At 42.8% G+C, this 20,511-nt stretch overlaps 1 protein-coding gene across 2 annotated transcripts in view; it reads right to left on the bottom strand.

The window, feature by feature from the left end:
• Fbxo11 (F-box protein 11) overlaps positions 1-20,511 on the bottom strand; it is a 104,512-nt gene that overhangs the window by 19,784 nt on the left and 64,217 nt on the right. For both annotated transcript variants that reach the window (XM_045137595.1, XM_045137596.1), the window contains exons 2-5: positions 5,880-6,007; positions 5,546-5,627; positions 3,082-3,226; positions 321-450 (exon numbers count right to left, since the gene is read on the bottom strand). In XM_045137595.1, coding sequence (XP_044993530.1) covers positions 321-450; positions 3,082-3,226; positions 5,546-5,627; positions 5,880-6,007 — 485 coding nt within the window. The remainder of the gene's footprint in view (positions 1-320; positions 451-3,081; positions 3,227-5,545; positions 5,628-5,879; positions 6,008-20,511) is intronic.

Below are 20,511 nucleotides of genomic sequence, written 5' to 3'. Positions count from 1 at the left end.
TACTACTACTACTACTACTAATAATAATAATAATAACAATTATTATTATTATAATAATAACAATTATTATTATTATTATTATTATTATTATTATTATTATTCTGGTTTTTCGAGGTAGGGTCTCACTCAGGCTGACCTGAAATTTACTCTGTTGTCTCAAGGTGGCCTCCAACTCATGGCAATCCTCCTACCTCTGCCTCCCAAGTGCTGGGATTAAAGGCATGCACCACCACGCCCGGCTGAAATTAATTTTTTTATAAAGAAATTTTTATTTACAAATATGTAAAATAACATAAATCAACATTTTCTGAACTTCATACCAATTGCTGGAAACTCTCTTTCCAAGGATTTGGATGTTCATATTCTTCTGGATTAATTTGATAGAATTTACCAGGTTCAGGATGCATCATAGGACGAGTATATTCAAATACTTCCATATATAATCGTTTCCTAAAGGGAAAAAGGAATTAAAGATTTCTTTATAAAATGTCTAGATTAATAAAATATTAAATATAAAAAGTTATTTGAGGGATCAAAAACTTAAGAATAGGACTGGAAAGATAGCTTAGCGGTTAAGGCGCTTGCCTGCAAAGGCAAAGGACCCAGGTTTGATTCCCCAATAACCACATAAATGTGCTGCAAGTGTCTGGAGTTCATTTGCACTGGCTAGAGAACTTGGTGCACCCATTCTCTATGTCTCTCAAATAAATAAATAGGTAAATAAAATAAAAAAAACCTTAAGCATAGTTAAAAGTAAGTATCAAGCTACAAAAATTAATTTTCCGAGACAGGGTATAGGTGTAGGATTTGTTATGCGGCCCAGGTAGGCTCCAAATATCTAGGCTCACAAGATCCTCCTGCGGCTGAAGAGATGCCTTGGCAGTTAAAAGCATTTGCAAGCAGTGTCTGCTGGAGCAGGTTCAATTCCCCAGTACCCATGTAAAGCCAGATGTACAAGGTGGCGCAAACACCTGGAAGCCATTTGCAATGCAAAGTGGCCTGTGTGTATCCATTCTCTGTCTGAATTAAATTTTTCTGTTTGGTTTTTCAAGGTAGGTTCTGGCTCTAGCCCAGGCTGACCCGGAATTCACTGTGCAGTCTCAGGCTGGCCTCGAACTCACAGTGATCCTACTACCTCTGCCTCCTGAGTGCTGGGATAAAGGTGTGCACCATACCTGGCAATAGATAAATTATTGCTTAGATTTATTATTATTATTGTTTTTTTGAGGTAGGGTTTCACTCTAATTCAGGCTGATCTGGAGTTTAGTGTGTAATTTCAGGGTAGCCTTGAACTCACAGTGATCCTCCTACCTCTGCCTCCTGAGTGCTGGGATTAAAGGTGTGCACCATACCTAGCAATAGATAAACTATTGTTTAGATTTATTATTATTATTGTTGCTTTTTTGAGGTAGGGTTTCACTCTAACTCAGGCTGATCTGGAGTTTAGTGTGTGATTTCAGGGTAGCCTTGAACTCACAGTGATCCTCCTACCTCTGCTTCCTGAGTGCTGGGATTACAGGAGTGTGCACCATGCCAGGTGATTTTTATTATTTTAAAAAAGTATTTTATTCATGTATTTGAGAGAGAGAGAGAGAGAGAGAGAGAGAGAGAGAGAGAGAGAGAGAGAGAGAGAGGGAGGGAGAGAAGGAAGGAAAGAAAAAGGCAGATAGAGAAAATAGGCATGCCAGGGCTGCCAGCCACTGCAAACAAGCTCCAGATGCATGTGCCCCCTTGTGCATCTGGCTTTATGTGGGAACTGGGGAGTTGAACTCCAGTCGTCAGGCTCCATGGATAAGCACCTTAGCCATCTCTCCAGCCCATGCTTTTTTTTTTCCTTTGGTAAAAAGAACATCACTACCAACAGCAGTAGATAAGCAGGGAAAGAAAGAATCTCTTTATTTGTATTTATTTTCTTTTAAAATATTTTATTTTTATTTATTTATTTGAAAGAGGGAGAGAGAGAGAGAGAGAGAGAGAATGAGCACACCAGGGCCTCCAGCCACTGCAAATGAATTCCAGATGCGTGCACCACCTTGTGCATCTGGTTTACATGGATCCTAATGAATCCGAAGTCCTTTGGCTTTGCAGGCAAACGCCTTAACTGCTAAGCCATTTCTCCAGCAGCAGCAGCTCCCCCTCCCCCCCAGATAGGTTCTTGCTCTAGCTCAGACTGACCTATCCTCTTTCTTCTTCTTCTTTTTTTTTTTTCTTAGTTTTCCCTTTGGGATACTGTAGATAGAACCCAGGTTCTCACACCTGGGTCCTTTGGCTTTGCTGGCAAGTGCCTTAACTGCTAAGACATCTCTCCAGCCCAATCAACTTTTTCCTCCCCTGAGGTAGGGTCTCACTCTAGTCCAGGCTGACCTGGAATTCACAATGTAGTTTCAGGCTAGCCATGAACTCACGGCGATCCTTCTACCTCTGCCTCAAGAAAAAGGGGGGATGGGGGGAGAAAAGGAGATAGGTGTGGTATTGTTCTAGAATCCCAGCACTTGAGAGACATGAACAAGAGGATCAGGAGTTCAAGGCCAGCCTCAGCTATATGAGACCCTATCTCAAACCAAACAAAATAAAACAGCCAGGCACGGTGGCGCAAGCCTGTAGTCTCAGCTACTTGGAGGACCACTTGAGCCCAGGAGCTCGGGTGTGTAACACACTATGACAACCAGGTGTCCCCACCACCAAAGTTCAGCATCAATATGGTGACCTCCTGGGAGCGGGGGACCACCAGGTTGCCTAAGGAGGGGTGAACTGGCCCAGGTCAGAAATGGAGCAGATAAAAAAACAACAAAATAAAAAACATGTCCCCAAATAAGCTGTTATTAACTGAAATATAGCAAAGTATTTAATGTACTGTTTCATAAATATTTTGGGGGCTCATAACATATTACTTTTTTTTGTTTATCACGATAGGGTCTCACTCTAGCCCAGGCTGACCTGGAATTCACTATGTAGTCTCAGGGTGGCCTTGAGCTCACGGTGATCCTCCTACCTCGGCCTCCTACGTGCTGGGATGTCTTAAAAGGAGTGTGCCACCACGCCCGGCCACATAATAATTTCTAATAAGTGGTTTTCACTTACCACAAAATTGGATCATTAGCAAGTTCACTGAAGCGTTTACAGACACAAGCTGCTCTACACAGATCCTGCTCCAGCAAATAAGAGAAGATCTTCAAAACAACTTCATCTGGCAGTTTCTCCTGAAGATACTGTTCAGCAGGGGCTGCTAAAAACAGAGGTTAGCAAACACAATGTAAATAATCTACTTATCAACCAATGACTTTCTCAGTACAGAACAGTTTTCATTTTATCTAATGAAGAGCATATTGCTTGATGCCAGCTATAATATTTCGTTTTCAGAGGTAAAATACATGGATCTTAATTTTTTAAAAAACTTATTGTATACCGAGCCGGACGTGGTGGCACACGCCTTTAATCCCAGCACTTGGGAGGCAGAGGTAGGAGGATCGCCGTGAGTTCGAGGCCACCCTCAGACTACATAGTGAATTCCAGGTCAGCCTGGGCTAGAGTGAGACCCTACCTCAACAAAACAAAACAAAACAAAAAACCAAACAAACAAACAACTTATTGTATACCATCTGATAGACTTGTTAAAATACAGGGGGGGTGGGGGGCGGCAGCGGGAAGGTTTTCTGTTTGTACCAGGCTGGCTTTGGACTCACTTGGTAGCATAGGTAGGTCTTGACTGACCTTTTCCTCCCTCACCCTCCTGAGTAGCTGGGATTAAAGACCTGTACTACAAGGCTTGGCTATAAAATGCATTTTATTTTATTTATTTATTTATTTTTCCCCCCAGTGGGACAATGTTTAATAAATGGTGTTGAGACAAATAGCTGTTTTGATTAAAAATAAAGTTAGATCCTTAAATCTTGCACCATATAGAAAAATACATATATTATGATGGGTCAAGAAGTAAAAAATAAAACTGCAAATACCCAAAATTCTACACACAATTTTTGAGGGCTCACAGGTTCTCTAAAACCCATCTATGGATCCAGGTTATTATATAGAAGAGCAATTGTTAATCATAACTTCTATTACAATCTCAATGCCAAGTCCTGGCTGTGTTTTCAAGATTAGGTCACATGCAACAGGGGGATGAGCACTTTAACTTATCATAATAAAATGCATTTTAAAAATATTTTATTTAGCCAGGTGTGGTGGCACATGCCTTTAATCCCAGCACTTGGGAGGCAGAGGTAGGAGGATTGCCATGAGTTCAAGGTCACCCTGGGACTACAGAGTGAATTCCAGGTCAGCTGGAGAGAGTGAGACCCTACCTCAAAAACAAAAACAAACAAACAAAAAAAAACCACAAAACAAAAGAAATTTATTTGTAAGCAGAGAGAAAGAGAAGGAGAATGGGCATACCAGGGCCTCCAGTCAATGCAAACAAGCTCCAAATGCATGTACCACTTTGTGCATCTGGTTTTATGTGGGTACCGGGGAATTAAACTGAGGTTGGGCTTTGTAGGCAAGAACCTTAATTGCTGAGCCATCTTTCCAGCCCAAAAGCTTTTTGCTTTTTTTTTTTGGGGGGGGGGTGTTTAGAAGTAGGGTCTCACTGTAGCCCAGGCTGACCTGGAATTCACTATGTAGTCTCAAGGTGACCTCAAATTCTTGGTAATGTTCCTACCTCTGCCTCCCAAGTGCTGGTATTAAAGGCGTGCACCACCACATCTGGCCCCAAAGCATTTTTATGTAAAAATAAAAGTTGAAGAGGCCAGGCATGGTTGCACACGCCTTTATTTGAGCACTCCAAAGGGTGAGGTAGAAGGATTGCCGTGAGTTCCAGGGAAGCCTGGGCTTAAATCCTTGGCCTCCACAAAACAAAAAAAGAAGAAAGTCAAAGAAGAAAAGGTTAGCGTTCTAATACATACATACATAAATACGTATGTATATAGTTTTGTTTCTTTTTTTTTGGTAATAGGGCATCTATCATGTAGCCCAGGCTAGCCCTGAACTCCCGACTCCTGATCCTCCTACCTCTATTTCCAGAGTGCTGGGATTACAGGAATGTGCCACCACACCTGGCTTAATATATATTTAATAAATAATTTTCTCAATCCCAATTGTAATTTAACTTCAATTTTTTTGGCTTGAATACAAATTCTTTTAAAAATATTTGAGAGGGAGAAAGAGGGAGAGAGGATGGGTAAGTCTGCTGCCACTACAAACAAAACTCCAGATAAATGTGGTATTTGTGCAACTGGCTTTTTATGTAGGTACTAAGGAATTGAATCCGGGCCATCAGGCTTTGCAAGCAAGTGCTTTTTAACTGCTGAGCCATCTCTCTGGCCCTCAAATTCATTTTCCACCCGAGGCGGGGTCTCACTGCAGCCCAGCCTGACCTGGCACTCTCCCTGTTGTCCCAGGCTGGCCTCAAAACTCACAGCGATCCTATCTCTGCCTCCTGAGCAGTGAGTGCGATTAAAGGTGTGCACCTCCACGGCGGGCCCAAATACAAATTTTAAAAAATTTAAAAAATATTTTGTTCTAGCTTGCAGTTTCCCATATAAAATACCTGATAGGTCTTGTGACTTTCCAGACACTCTTGCGCGTTTTGCTCGATGGCCAAAATTTTCTGTAGTTGAAGTTGAGGCACCCTTCAAAACAGAAGGAAAAACTTCTACTACATGTAGTAATTATTTCTAAAAAAATAACACTTTTTAAGCAAACAAACTCCAGACACATCCCCTTATGCATCTGGCCTACGTGGGTCCTGGAGAATCAAACCAGCATCCTTTGGCTTTATAGGCAAACGCCTTAACCCCTAAGCCATCTCTCCAGTCCCAAAATAACACTTTTTTGGTGCCCTTAAAAATTCTCATAGTACAAAAACAGTTACAGTATGTTACCTCCATACTGCTCTTTGTAGGACACGCTGTTCTTTTCGGCAGAAGAGTTTTTCTACGAAGCTGGTAGGGACTATTTTGTGCACCAGGACCTGATTCTTCTGCAACCATATCTGCAGGAACATCATCATCTGGAATCAAAAGAAACAGTAAGAAAAATGCATCCATCTTAGGAGTTTTTGTATTTTTTTTTAAATAGGTGCAATGTTGTTTTACAACATCAAATTTGGGAAGAAGGGAAGAGAAGATCATTTTTACATACAATTCTAGCAAATGGTCTAACTTTTTGAAGGAAATGTTATGTTTCTAGAGAGCTTGGAAGACAGCCTTAGCACTGAAAAGGGCCGAGGAGGACTGACAGGAGCAGGAAGGAGAGCCGGCACTACTGCATGCCAGCACGGGCCAAAACGAGGCGCGGTGAGTGCCCAGCAGAGCTGAGCAGAGAGAGAGAGATGGGCAGAGGGTACCTGGTGCCAACCAGCAAAGGTGAGAAGGAAGGGGGAGTCAGGAGCCAGGGCATGAGGAGACCTGACTTGAGGGAGGCGACAGCGGAGATGACCACACCCGCAAGGCGGAATGATGGCCAGGCCAGTAACAGGACAGCGCGAGCCGCGCTGCCCACGGCCAGGCGAGACAGCTATAAACACAAAAGCAGAGCACACTTTGATGCGAAGAGTGTGAGCTCATGGTGTTCACACACACAGAAACAGATGCTGCTGCACGCATTTACGTGGCGCGGGACAGAGGTGTCCCGTCCGTCCCCAGTGCTCTCCACGGACACAGCCTGAGAGCACTGAGCTGTTCAGAAGCGATGAGCAGGATTAGTTAGTCGGATCTTGGCTTCTCAGTAACATTTTCAATAAAATGGATTTCACACTTCTTGGGGAAACTGGCAGATTCCGGGGCTTGGGAAGGAAAGTATAAAATATGTCTGGAGTACAAGGTGGCAGAATTAAAGTGCTCAAATGAAAATAAGGACATGTAAAAATGATATAGAAAAGGCCAAATACTATTTTGGAACTTGAAATTAGTAACTAAAGTAAAGAGACACCCCCCCAATAGTACTCATAAATCTACATTGGCATAAATAAACAAATCAATAAAATTGGAAAGTCTGATAAAAAATAATATGACAAACTGAAGCCATACGACCCTTGACAGCACACAATAAACAAAATCTGAATTTCTATGATATTCTTGACAAAAGATGAAGAACCTGGCTTATGAAGAAACACCAAACCACCCCAGATATATATGGATTTGTTATATAAAATAAATCGCCTCTGTCAAAACTGTTCCAGGGCTAGAGAGATGGCTTAGAGGTTAAGGGGACTGCCTGCAAAGCCAAAGGACCAAGGTTCAATTCCCCAGGACCTATGTAAGCCAGATGTACAAGGTGGCGCATGAGTCTGGAGTTTGTTGGCAGTGGCTAGAAGGCCCCTGACACACACTCCTTCCTTCCTTCCTTCCTTTCTTCCTTCCTTCCTTCCTTTCCTCCCTCCCTTCCCTCCTTCCTTCCCTCCCTCCCTCCCTCCTTCCTTCCCTCCTTCCTTCCCTCCCTCCCTCCCTCCTTCCTTCCCTCCTTCCCTCCCTCCCTCCCTTCCCTCCTTCCTTCCTTCCCTTTCCTCCCTCCCTCCTTCCTTCCTTCCTTCCCTCCTTCCTTCCCTCCCTCCCTCTCTCCCTCCTTCCTTCCTTCCCTCCCTCCCTCCCTCTCTCCCTCCCTCCCTCCCTCCTTCCCTCCCTCCCTCCCTCCCTCCCTCCTTCCTTCCTTCCTTCCCCCTACCCTTCTTAAATAAATAAATAAATATATTAAAAAATGTCCCAGACCCAAAGTTATTCTCTGGATTGAAGGAGATTGAAGAGACAGGACAACTAAATGCAATGTGTAATTTTGAGCTTAGTGGTTTTGCAAAGAGAATGGTAGTCTTGTATAACTTGAGTGGGGTCGAAGGTTTAGGCAGAGTACTCAGTCAATGTTAACTTGCTGATTTTCTTTTTTTAAAATTTTTTGTTTATTTTCATTTATTTATTTGAGAGCGACAGACAGAGAAAGAGGCAGATAGATAGAGGCAGACAGAGATAGAGAGCGAGAGAGAGACAGAGACAATGGGCGTGCCAGGGCTTCCAGCCACTGCAAACGAACTCCAGACGCATGTGCCCCCTTGTGCGTCTGGCTAACGTGGGTCCTGGGGAATCAAGCCTTGAACCAGGGTCCTTAGGCTTCATAGGCAAGTGCTTAACTGCTAAGCCATCTCTCCAGCCCTGAACTTGCTGATTTTCATAGTGAAGTGTACATTATTTAGGAGAATATTCTTTTTTGTTTCTCCGATTGTTTTTTTGAGGTAGGGTCTCACTCTAGCCCAGAATGACCTGGAACTCACAACAATCCTCCTACCTCTGCCTCCTGAGTGCTAAGATTCAAGGCGTGCGCCACTATGCCCAGCTTTAGGAGAATACTGCTGTTTGTAGGAATACTCGGGTGGTAAAGGTCAACATGCTGGCAACTTCACTCTTTTTTAGAAAATTCAATGATTACACTTATTTAGGGAAGTTTGGAGCCAAGAAAAGACACTCGCATGGCTAGAGATTCCATGTAGAGATCCTGGGAAAACTGTAAGAAGAAAACAGAGTTCAGAGTTCCTGCCAGGTAGAGTAAGGGCTGCGGGCTCTCCCCTTGGCTCAGGCGGGCGGGCCCAGCTGAGGGGAACTCACCAACAGCTGGAAGTTCCCAGTGCCAGGCAGCTCAGGCAGGTGCCCTCCCCTCGGAAATGTATTATGACCTTAAGGTGCTGGGCTCAGGTGAACTAGAGGTAACTTAACTCATGAAGGGACTGGGGCATGGGCTCTCTTTTTCTAATTCGTCAAGTTTGGATTTTTTTTTTTTTAATAAAAAAGACCTAGCTCATTTCAATAATGTAAATTCTTCTTGTAAATACACACCAAAAGATCGTTATAAAAGGAAACACGATTAGGAAGAAAGATCTACAACATATTACAAAATGGCAATTTCTCTGTATTCGAATGTCCAGAGTTTGACATGGGTTAGACAAGTGGGCAGTGAGCGCATCCAAAAGACCCAAGGACCCCAGGGCTAAGTAAAAGAAGACGCCGACGCTTGGCACTCAAACAATGTTAATGAAAACCAGGCCAAGGATGCGGACAGACGGTTCTGAGTTAGGGAAATACAAATAAAAAGTGCGACAAGATATTTTTATCTAGCAGATTATCAAAGAACAAAAACACTAGGGGCTGGAGAGATGGTTCAATAGTTAAAGACACTTGCCAGCAGAGCTTAGGGACCTGAGTTCGGTTCCTCAGTCCACATGTAAAGTCAGATGCACAAGTGGTACATGCACCTGAAGTCCACTTGCAATGGCTAGAGGCCCTGACATGCTCATTTTCTTTCTCTCTTTCTCTCTCTTTCTTTTTTTTTTATCCCACCCACCTCCCCCCAATCTCTCTTTCAAATAAATATTTAAAAAAGAAAAAGAGAGTCAGGCATGGTGGCGCACACCTTTAATCCCAGCATTTGGGAGGCAGAGGTAGGAGGACTGCCAAGAGTTCAAGGCCACCCTGAGATTACACAGTAACTTCCAGGTCAGCCTGAGCTACAGTGAGCCCATACCTCAAAACTCCCTCCCCCCGAAAAAAAAAGAAAACTGTTAACTAGTATTATTAAAGGACAATAGGAAAAAAAGTTTTCACTGCACTTCAGGGGAAACTTGGCAGCAACTATTATTAAGCTATTCTGCTTCTGGAATTGATTCTGAAGCTATATCCTCACGTGTGTGTGGGCAAAGTAATATGGACCAAGACATTTATTGCAGCAACAGTCTAACAAACAAAATGTTCAGTCAGGATTGTTAAATGAACTATGGTATAGCTAATACAATGTGGCTGCCACATAGTATAAATCAGTTCTATACAATTTGGTATGGCACTCCCTCCAGTACACAGTTAAGTAGAAAAATGAGGCCTGGGAGTTATATGACAGTGATAGGAGCATCTGCCCAGGATGAATGAGGCTGCATACTGGCCAAAAGAAAAACAAAACAAAAACTATACACACCTATCTAGATATATGAAACATGCATAATATATGTTACATTACATATAAAATGCATACATACGATAAATATGTGAATTAAAATATAAACTTCACAGCATAGGGAATGGATCTGAAGAGAGGCTCCTATTGGCCAGAGAAAGGGTGGGTATGGCTGGGCGTGGTGGCTCAGCCTCTAATCCCAGCACTCAGGAGGCAGGAGTTGGAGGATTGCCGTGAGTCTGAGGTCACCCTGAGGTACACAATGAATTCCAGGTCAACCTGTGCTCAAAGTGAGACCCTACCTTGAAAAACTGAAAGAAAGAAAAAAAAAAAAGATGGGAATTTTAACAGAAAAATATATTTAAAAACCAAAATCCATAAAGAAAGAAAAGACAAAGAACTGCACTCCAAAAGATGCTAGGAAAATCAAAACCACCATCCTGTAACTTTTTTTGTTTGGCTTTGGGTTTTTGTGTCTTTCTGCAGGCAGAGGCTCACTCTAGTCCAGGATGACCTGGAACTCATTCTGTAGCCTAGGCTACACTGCAAATGTGGCTTTATGGGAGTGGCTGGGGAATTAAAAACAGTGTTGGGGTGTGCGTGGGGGCACAACCCATTACTCCTAGCACTTGGGAGACAGAGGTAGGAGGATCGCCATGAGTTCCAGGCCACCCTGAGGCCACAGGAGTGAAATCCAGGTCAGCCTAGGCTAGAACAAGACCCTACCTTTAAAAAACAAACAAATAAATAAAATAAACAGTTTTTAGGCTTTACAAGCAAGTGCTTTTAACTGCTGAACCACCACCCCAGACATGTGCCTTGCTGTTTTGAGATGAAGTCTCACGAGCTCAGGCTGGCCTCCAACTCACCACGTACCTGGGGAGCCCAGCACTCCCGATTCTTCCTCCTGTCACTCTGAGTGCTGGGACCACAGGCCCCGTGGGTCTAACCTTCTCAAGATTTTATACATGTGGAATAGCAATAATAAGGTGTCAAACTGCAAACCATGACTACCTTGTAACTCTTTTTAAAACGTATTTATTTTGCAAGCTGAAATAAACTGCTTTCTTTTAAAAAAATTTCTCAGGAGAGGGAGAATGAGAGAGAGAGAGAATGGATGTGCTCAGCCTGTTACCACTGCTATGAACTCCAGACGCATGCGTTGCTTTGTGTATCTGGCTTCAAGTGCCCTGAACCACTAAACCATCTCTCCAGTCCCCTGGAAATTTTTTTCTGGTTGAAAATTGAGGGGCTGAGGAGATGGCTCAATGGTTCAAGGCACTTGCTTGCAAAGCCTGCCAGCCAGGGTTCAACTCCCTAGGACCAAGTAAAGCTAGACACACAAAGTGGTGCATGCATTTGAAGTTTGCAGTGGCTAGAAGCCCTGGTACCCCCATTCTCTGTTTACTTGCAAATAAATAAATAAAAATATATTTTAAAAGTTCTAGACCAGATATCAAAGGAAATAGAATATAGTGCATATGTATAATGTAGCAATTTCTAGTAGCTATACAAAATAGTAAATTTTCATATATTTATTTGATTCAGTATACCTAAATACACTTATTTAGCACAGAATCAATATCAATTACTGAGACGTTCTGCATTTTGTTCATCAAGAGGACCACAAGTTCAAGGCTGCTATATTGTATACTCTAAGCCAGCCTGGGCTACAATGAGGTCTTTCAAAAATGACTGTACCACACAAAAACCAAAACAAAACAAAAAAGAATCCTGGGTTGATCTAGTGTGAGGCTAGCAGAATGCCTTGATGGTTAGTATGTATTTGTAACCGTCTTAAAAGGTGGCAAAAAAAAAAAAAAAAAAAAAAACCAAAAAAACACCTCTCTAATACTGATTGGCTAGGGTTTAATGTTTATAGAGTTTAGGCAATTAACTAACCTATAATTAGAAAGCAGGGCTGGAGGGATGGCTTAGCAGTTAAGACATTTGCCTGCAAAGCCAAAGGACACAGACAGGTTTGATTCCCTAGGACCCATGTTAGCCAGATGCACAAGGGGCACATGTGTCTGGAGTTCATTTGTAGTGGCTGGAGGCCCTGGTGCACCCATATTCATTCTCTCTTTCTCCCTCCCTCCCTCCTTCCCTCTCTCTGTCAAATAAATAAATAAATAAATGACTTAAAGAAAGCAGCTCATGGTATTTTAATACACAAGTCTTCCTCCCCACCAATACTGTATATACATATTCCTAATTACTTACCCACAGACAGATCGGGTTGGAAACCTAAGCAAATCTGTGCTAGTGACGACTGTGTGTTTAGAAACGGCTCCTGGTCTCACAGTGCAAAGAACGACCGCTTGACAACGGTTTCTAACACAGCTGGGAAGCACCACAGCTTTTTCTCTAACTAAAAACACTCACACACTGAAATCAAGACAAACTTTAATTATTTTCAAGACAAAATTTATTGTAAATAGTCTTTTAATGTGTTACTTAAAAACTCAAATATTCTAAGGTTAAACTTGACTGTGGACTTTACTCCCTTGTGCCTTCTTGTGGGCACGAGCTCTCTGTATGGCCTCCCCTTTCCTTCTCTTGATCTGATAAAGTCTCTCTAAACTTAAAAATTAAAACAAAACAAAACAAAAACTTGACTTGGGCTGGGGAGATGACTCAATGGTTAAAAGCACTTGCTTGTGAGGCCTGACAGCCGGGGTTCAATTCCCAGTATCCACGTAGAGCCAGATGCACAAAGCGGTGCCTGCTCCTGAGGTTCATTTGTAGCGGCAGGAGGCCCCCGTGTGTTCTGTTCCTCTCTCTGCTTACAAATGATAACTTAAAACATTTCTTTAAGCCGAGCATGGTGGCACACGACTTTAATCCCAGCACTCAGGAGGCCAAGGGAGGAAAATCACCATGGGTTTGAGACCAATGAATTCCAGGTCAGCTTGGGCTCCAGCAAGACCCTACCTGGAAAAAAGGAAGGTATTAAAAAATAATAACTTTTATAGTTTGACTTGCACTGATCAATTGTTTCTGATCATTGCTACAAACTGTCAAAATGTATGCTATATATACAGGTACACATTTCTGTTGAAGTTTCATCACATCCACTAGAGAGATTACTTAAGCCTACTTTAAAGAAAGTGTAGAAACACTTTGATTACTTCACAGCAACTTTGAGAAGTCACAGAATCTTTGATCCTGTAAGTAACTATTGTCAGTTCAGATGAGGCTGTATTTCAGCTGAAGAAATTGAGACTTACTCATTAAGCTGTCTGGCACAAAACACACTCAACAAAGTAGCTGATGACTGAGGAACTATGGCATGAACGGCACCAGTGCTGGTGAAGAGCAGAGTAGATGTCCGCCCTTGTGGGGAAGCCCAAGAAAGACACAGGCCATAATAAGGAACCCCACAAAGTAGGGATAAAAGGAAAGTAGACATGAACACACAAGAGCATCAAATCTAGTCTTAGGTATCTTTGCTGTGTTGGTAAAGGTTTTTGAATGACACATTGGTCTCAGTCAAGCAAAAGGAACACTGAGCAGTGAGGCAGATCGTAGGAGGATTGCCGTGAGTTCAAGGCCAGCCTGGGACTACAGTGAGACCCTACTTCAAAACAAACAAATAGGAACTCTGTATGAGAACCTTAAGGTGCTCACCCCCCAACCACACCATGTAGTTGAGGCCCAAATAATTAATGTAGACTGCTATTAACTCTTATGAGAATTTAGACATTCTTGAAAACAAAGGATACTTAAAAGTAATGATTTGAAAAGTAAGTAACAGAGAGGAAGATGGCCTGAACTATAATACTGAAGGAAGAAAATGATAAACAAGATATATTTACAAGGCAGAATTCAAAAACTATAATGGTTAAATATGAATGGAGACAAGAATAATATTAATTTAGGCAATCCAGTGAATGGTAATATTTATGTATTAAGGCAAGGAGAGGAAAGGGAAAAAAAGGTTTGAATTTTAAACTTTGAGGCATCTGTGAAACATTCAAGTGAGTATGCCCAACATAAAACCAGATATCTGCCTATCATTTAAAAAATTATTTATTTATTTATTTGAGAGAAAGAGAGAATGGGCATGGCAGGGCCTCTAGCCACTGCAAACGAACCTGAGACACGTGTGCCACCATGTGCATGTGGCTAACGTGGGTTCTGGGGAATCAAACATGGGTCCTTAGGTTTCGCAGGCAAGCTCCTTAACCACTAAGCCATCTCTCCAGCCCTATATCATTTTTATTTAATTTTCCGTGCTGGCAATAGAGAGTTCTTAAACTCTGTTAATCTGAAGATACACACTGTAAGGGGGAGAGTAGAAAGCAGAGAATAGTTATCATCGTTTCTCTCTGACAGAATATTGGTGTTTCATGGCTGACGTGTCACCACCTCATGAGAAAGCCACACACTGCAACACGGACTACTATGTCTGTCAAAATTAGCAACATGATTTGGAAAAATTCTGTGTCCCAGAATTGACAAAATTTCATAGCTTTAGCTCCAGAAAAACATCTGAGGGGTTGGAGAGATGGCTCAGCAGTTAAGGCACTTGCTCGCAAAGCCTAACCACCTAAGTTCAATTCCCCATTATCCATGTACAACCAGATGCACAAAATGGAGCACACATCTGAAGTTCGTTTGCAGTGGCTGGAGGCCCTGGAGCGGTCATTCTCTCTCTCTGTCTCTCCTCTCTCTGCTTGCAAACAAGTAAGTATTTTTTTCCCTTTTTTTTTTAGGTAGGGTCCCACTCTAGCTCAGGCTGACCTAGAATTCACTATGTCATCTCAGCGTGGCCTTAAACTCATGGCGATCCTCCTACCTCTGCTTCCCAAGTGCTGGGATTAAAGGCGTGCACCACCATGCCCGGCTGTCACAAATAAGTACTTTTTAAAAGAAATCTGAAAACTAGGGCTGGAAATATGGCTTAGCGGTTAAGGCATTTGCCTGCAAAGCCAAATGCCTCTGGAGTTTGTTTACAGTGGCTGAAGGCCCTGGTGTGCCCATTCTCTCCCTCTCTCTCTGTATCAAATAAATAAGTAATTAATTAAATATATTAAAAAATCTTAAAACTAGACAACAAAAATTTTTTTAATATTAAAAAATTTATTTATTTTATTTGAGAAAGTGAAAGGCAGAGAGGGAGAGGAAGGGAGGCAGATAGAGAAAAAAAGAACGGGCAAGCCACAGCCTCCAGCCACTGCAAAGGAACTCCAGACATCTGTGCCACCTTGTGCATCTGGCTAACATGGGTCCTGGGGAATTGAACCTGGGTCCTTTGGTTTTGAAGGCAAATGCCTTAATCACTAAACCATCCCTCCAGCCCTCGACAACTAACTTAAAGGCATATATAGCCCTTGAGATTAGCTCAACTTTATTTTCACTCTTTCCTGTTATATATTACATCCTCTTCTCCCAAGATATTTCATACCATTTTCAGAGAAAGGAGCATAAAACAGCCTTTACCTAAAATGGAACGTTTTAAAAAATTCTTGGGGGAGGGGATATGAAGAGGAGTAGAGTTTCAAAGGGAAAAGGGGGAGGGAAGGAATTACCAAGGGATACTGTTTACGATCATGGAAGTTGTCAATATAATCATAATCATCATCATCATCATCATCATCATCATAAAAATTCTCAATGCTGGAGAGATGGCCTGGTGGATAAAGCGCTTGCTGTGTGAATCTGAGTATTTGATATGCGGTCCCAAGATCTCTATGAAAAAGCGGCCAGTATGTCCATGGCAAGAAGGAATCACTTCCCAGAAGCCCTTGAACACAGAGGTCAACACGAACTAAAGAAGTTGCCCCAAACACGTGGCGGGCAAGAACTGCCCCAAAAGTTGTCCTCTAACCCCCAACTCACACACACAAACCCCAAATAAAATTAAAAACATTTTCAGGGAGCTGGGTGCGCTCACACACACACTCACACACTCTCTCTATATATATTTATCTGTCAGTCATCTCTACTTTTTTATAGGGTCTCACTGTGGTGGAGGCTGACCTGTAATTCACTGTGTAGGCCAAGCTGGCTTCACACTCATGGGTGATCATCCTACTTCAACCTCCCAAGTGCTGAGATTAAAGGTGTGTGCCACCATGCCTGGCTAGAAAGGTTTATTTTCTATAAAGGTAGCCCCTTATATCTTTTCCTCCTCCTTCTTCTTCTTCTTTTTTTTTTTTTTTTTTTCCAAAGTAGGGTCTCACTCTAGCTCAGGCTGACCTGGAATTCATTGTATAGTGTCTGGGTGGCTTCAAACTCATGGTGATCCTCCTACCACTGCCTCCAAAGTGCTGGGATTAAAGGCATGTGCAACCATGCCCAGCTACCTTATTTAAAAAAATATTTATTTATTTGAGAGAGAAAGAGAGGGTACAGATAGAGAAAAAGAGAATGGATGCACGAGGGCCTCCAGCCACTGCAAACAAACTCCAGACATGTGTATCCCCTTGTGCATCTGGCTTACGTGGGTCCTGGGGAATCAAACCAGGGTCCTTAAGCTTCGCAGACAAATGCCTTAACCGCTAAGCCATTTTACCAGCCGCCTTCTTATTTTGTAAATGTCAAAAGTGTGTGGACACTATAGAACAATGTCTACACAGACACGGGTTCTGAAAGACTAGCTTTTTTTTTTTTTAAAACAAACCCCAGATGCATGCGCCCTGGGGTCCTGGGGAAATCAAATGAGATCCTTTGGCTTTGCAGGCAATTGCCTTAACCGCTAAGCCATCTCTCCAGCCCAAGACTGGCTTTTGCTTAGAATTTTGGCTCAGTAAGATCATCTATGGCATGGAGGTAGGTGTGGGCGCTTACCTAGTAACACCACAGCAGTGACCATGACCGCGACTGGTAACAGCTGGCAGAGGCAACGTCCTCGTGTGCTCTCAACACAGTGCAGAGAGGGTACTGACAGTTAGTTACCAAAGTTTATCTCAAATTCCAAATATAGGACCTTTAAAAGTTTTCCAACTGAATCTCTGAAAAGTCCCAAGGCAGAAATATTTTTTCTCTTAGCAAAAGACTATCCATAATGCATGTTTATAATGGTTCTAGAAAAGTAAAAGGTACAGTAATAAAACTATAAATGCCAAGGGCTGGCTACAGATAAAAATACATAATGTTCCTTTAAAGTATCCGGAATTATTTTTTTCGAGGTAGGGTCTCGCTCTATCCCAGGCTGACCTGGAATTCACTAAGTGGTCTCCGAGTGGCCTCACACTCATAGCAAGGCCCCTCCCTCGGTCTCCTGAGTGCTGGGATTAAAGGCGTGCGCCACCATGGCTGGGCAAATTTTTCCATTTTTACTGCAACATACATATATGCTGGCCTCCAACTTGCATGGAGGCCACAGCTTTCTGGAGTGCTGAGATTCCAGGCACAAGCCTTCATGCTGGGCTTTGGTTTGGGCTTTGGGTAGGGAGGAGTTGGGGGGCAGGGGTCTTGCTGTACTGTGCCTCAAGAGCTCAAGCAACCCTCCGGCTTCAGCCTGCCAAGTGGCTGGAATTATAAGCATGTACTACTGTGCCCAATTCCTCTCATAAAATTGTTTCTGATAAGTTTCCAAAGGCTATAGGATATAAATGGCCACAGGGTATTTATTTAATCAGTGTCTGGCTATTAAGGTTTAACCTTGGCCCTATTTCTAAACTCCTATAATTATGACAAGTTTACCTTTAAGAACAGATACGAATGGGGCTGGGGCTCCAGTTCAGCAGTGTGTGTTAAACATGCCCTGGATTCAATCCCCAGCACCAAAAAGGGGGGGGGAAAACCACGTTAGGTTACATATGATTTTTCCATTGGCCTCAAATCATTCAGCCATGTAGGATGACTTTTTATGCTAAGACATAGGAACAGCTGACAATTATTAAGGTACTTAGTTTCAAATAGGTATGGCACCAACATACATCATCTTTTTTTTAAAATAAAGTATCAACTGTTCAATTTCTTTTTTTTTTTTATTTATTTGTTGAGAGAGAAAGACAGAATGGGCACACCAGGGTCTCCAGCTACTGCAAATGAACTCCAGATGCATGCACCACCTTGTGCATCTGGCTTATGAAGGTCCTGGGGAACTGAACCTGGGTCCTTTGACTTTGTAGGCAAATGCCTTTACTAAGCCATCTCTCCAGCTCCATACATTTCTTTCTTTTTTATTTTTTTATTTTTTATTTTTCGAGGTAGGGTCTCACTCTAGCCCAGGCTGACCTGCAATTCACTACGGAGTCTCAGGGTGGCCTCGAACTCACGGCGATCCTCCTACCTCTGCCTCCCGAGTGCTGGGATTAAAGGCGTGCGCCACCACGCCCGGCTTCCATACATTTTCTTAATTCTTACTGGCTAACCTTTATGGATGATATTATTTTATTTGAGAGGGGAAGATAAAGACAGAGAGGCAGATAGAAAGAGAATGGGCAAGCCAGGGCCTCCAGCTACTGCAAACCAACTCCAGACACATGCATCACTTTGTGCATCTGGCTTATTTCTTATGTGGATACTGGAAAATCGAACCTGGGTCCTTAGGCTTCACAGGCAAGTGCTTTAACCATTAAGTCATCTCTCCAGCCCTATAGATATTATTATTATTCCTAGCTTATGAATAAGGATACAGAGGTTCATTCATGAACGGATTAACTTTTAGAAATACACAGTGAGAGTGGGATTTGAGTCAGCAATCATAGTATTAACTTCTGTTCTGTATCCCTTCCTTCATAGCAAAATCAGCATTAAAACCAGTAGCAACCAGTAGCAAACAATACTGTGTAGTTAACTTCGTGTGTGTGCACGTGCGTGTGTGTGTGTGCGTCTGTTTGAGGCGGGGTCTTATGTAGCTCAAGTTGGCCTTCAATTTGCCATGTTGCCTAGGATTAACTTGAACTCTGAGTCCCCTTGCATGCACCACAGGGCATCCCAAGCGCTAGGATTACATACCCAACTCTACAGTGTACATTTTATTAATATCTCAGGTTCCATACAAATTATCTTACATACATCATCTCTACATTCCTGTAAATGAAGATCGAGTCATTATTAATTAAACGCGCTTATTCTGCTCCTAAGACATGTTGTCCACGCCCCCCCTTGCCCGCCACACTTCACTCACCCTGTGCTTCCTGTTAGAACATCCATCTCGGCTCTGCAGCTACGCAACGTTGCTACTGTTCTATGCTCGCGTGAACCGCACCTCTTGTTTGAGTCCTTCATGTTTTTTTTTTTGTTTTGTTTTTCAAGGTAGGGTCTCACTCTAGCCCAGCCTGACCTGGAATTCTCTATGTAGTCTCAGGGTGGCCTCAAGCTCATGGTGATCCTCCTACCTCTGCCTCCTGAGTGCTGGCGTGTGCCACCACACCCGGCTCGATTTATTGGAACTTTTTATTGCATTGATTAGACCTGTCCCTATTTTTCTGTCCTACCTTTGAATGTATTTATACTAGTCCATGCTGTTGTTACAGACCATATATTTCATCCTTATTTAATCCCAGTGCTGGGATTAAAGGCATGAGCTACCATGCCTGGCTGGATTTTAGACTTCTTACTTGCAACTTGGTAAAAAAAAAAAAAAAAAAAGTCAGACCAAACTTGAAGTCTTAGAAGAAAAGTCTAAGCCAACCTCTCTCCTTACACAACGAGAGGGAGACAAGGCCCACAGGCCTTCAGGCACTCACCACCACAGTCATGAGGTGGTCCTGTTAAAACACAAATTGCTGGCTATCACTCTCATAATTTCTGATTCAGCAAAGATGGGGAGGAGGAAGAAGTTGTATGAGTAACACGTTATCAGGGAAGATGAGGGCCAGAAGTACTTTGAGAACCACTGGGGCCAAACACAGAAGCCTTGGCATTCTGCTCAAAAAGAGCGAGCTTTTCCATTAGTGCTGCGACACTGGTCAAACCCCTCATGGAGAAAGCGGCAGCGCACGTGCACGAAGCTGGAAGGCTCACAGCGTTTGCTGTGAGGTGCAGTGAGAAGAGAAAACCAAACCAAAGCACAGCACTGCCAGTGACCCAGCGACACCATCATCCACCTGCTTGTGTGTGGGCATGAACATGGGCATATATACAGCAACATGGAATCAAGAATCGTTCTGGCTGGGCATGGTGGCACACAACCTTAATCCCAGCACTCACTCAGGAAGCAGAGGTAGGAGGATCATGGTGAGTTCGAGGCCAGCCTGGGACTACAAAGTAAATTCCAGGTCAGCCTGGACCACAGTGAGACCCTACCTTGAAACCCGCCCCCCCAAAAGAGAATTATTCTAATAGAGTGAAATATATCATTGTTGAGCATCTAATACTTAGTTTACATTTTCTTAGCACATCTGCATTTCAAACTTTGGAAATTAAAACCTTGGTTTTAAAAAAATAGATTAGCTGGGCGCGGTGGCGCACGCCTTTAATCCCAGCACCCCCAAAAAATATCTCTACCTACAACCAAGAAACAGAATGGAAACTACCAGTATAAGAAGAGTTCAATTTTCAGAAAACCTAAAAATAAAGGAATGCTGACTGGTAAAGCAAAATAAAGGCAGAATGTGCCTCCAGCCAAAGAGATGGTTGTCTCAATCCCTTAAAATTTCAGGAAAACTCTCGCCTGAAAGAACAACT

The sequence above is a fragment of the Jaculus jaculus genome, chromosome 18, assembly GCF_020740685.1.
Source record: "Jaculus jaculus isolate mJacJac1 chromosome 18, mJacJac1.mat.Y.cur, whole genome shotgun sequence".
NCBI lineage: Eukaryota > Metazoa > Chordata > Mammalia > Rodentia > Dipodidae > Jaculus > Jaculus jaculus.
The sequence above is the reverse complement of the archived record's forward strand: the minus strand, read 5'-3'. Positions and strand labels throughout refer to the sequence as shown.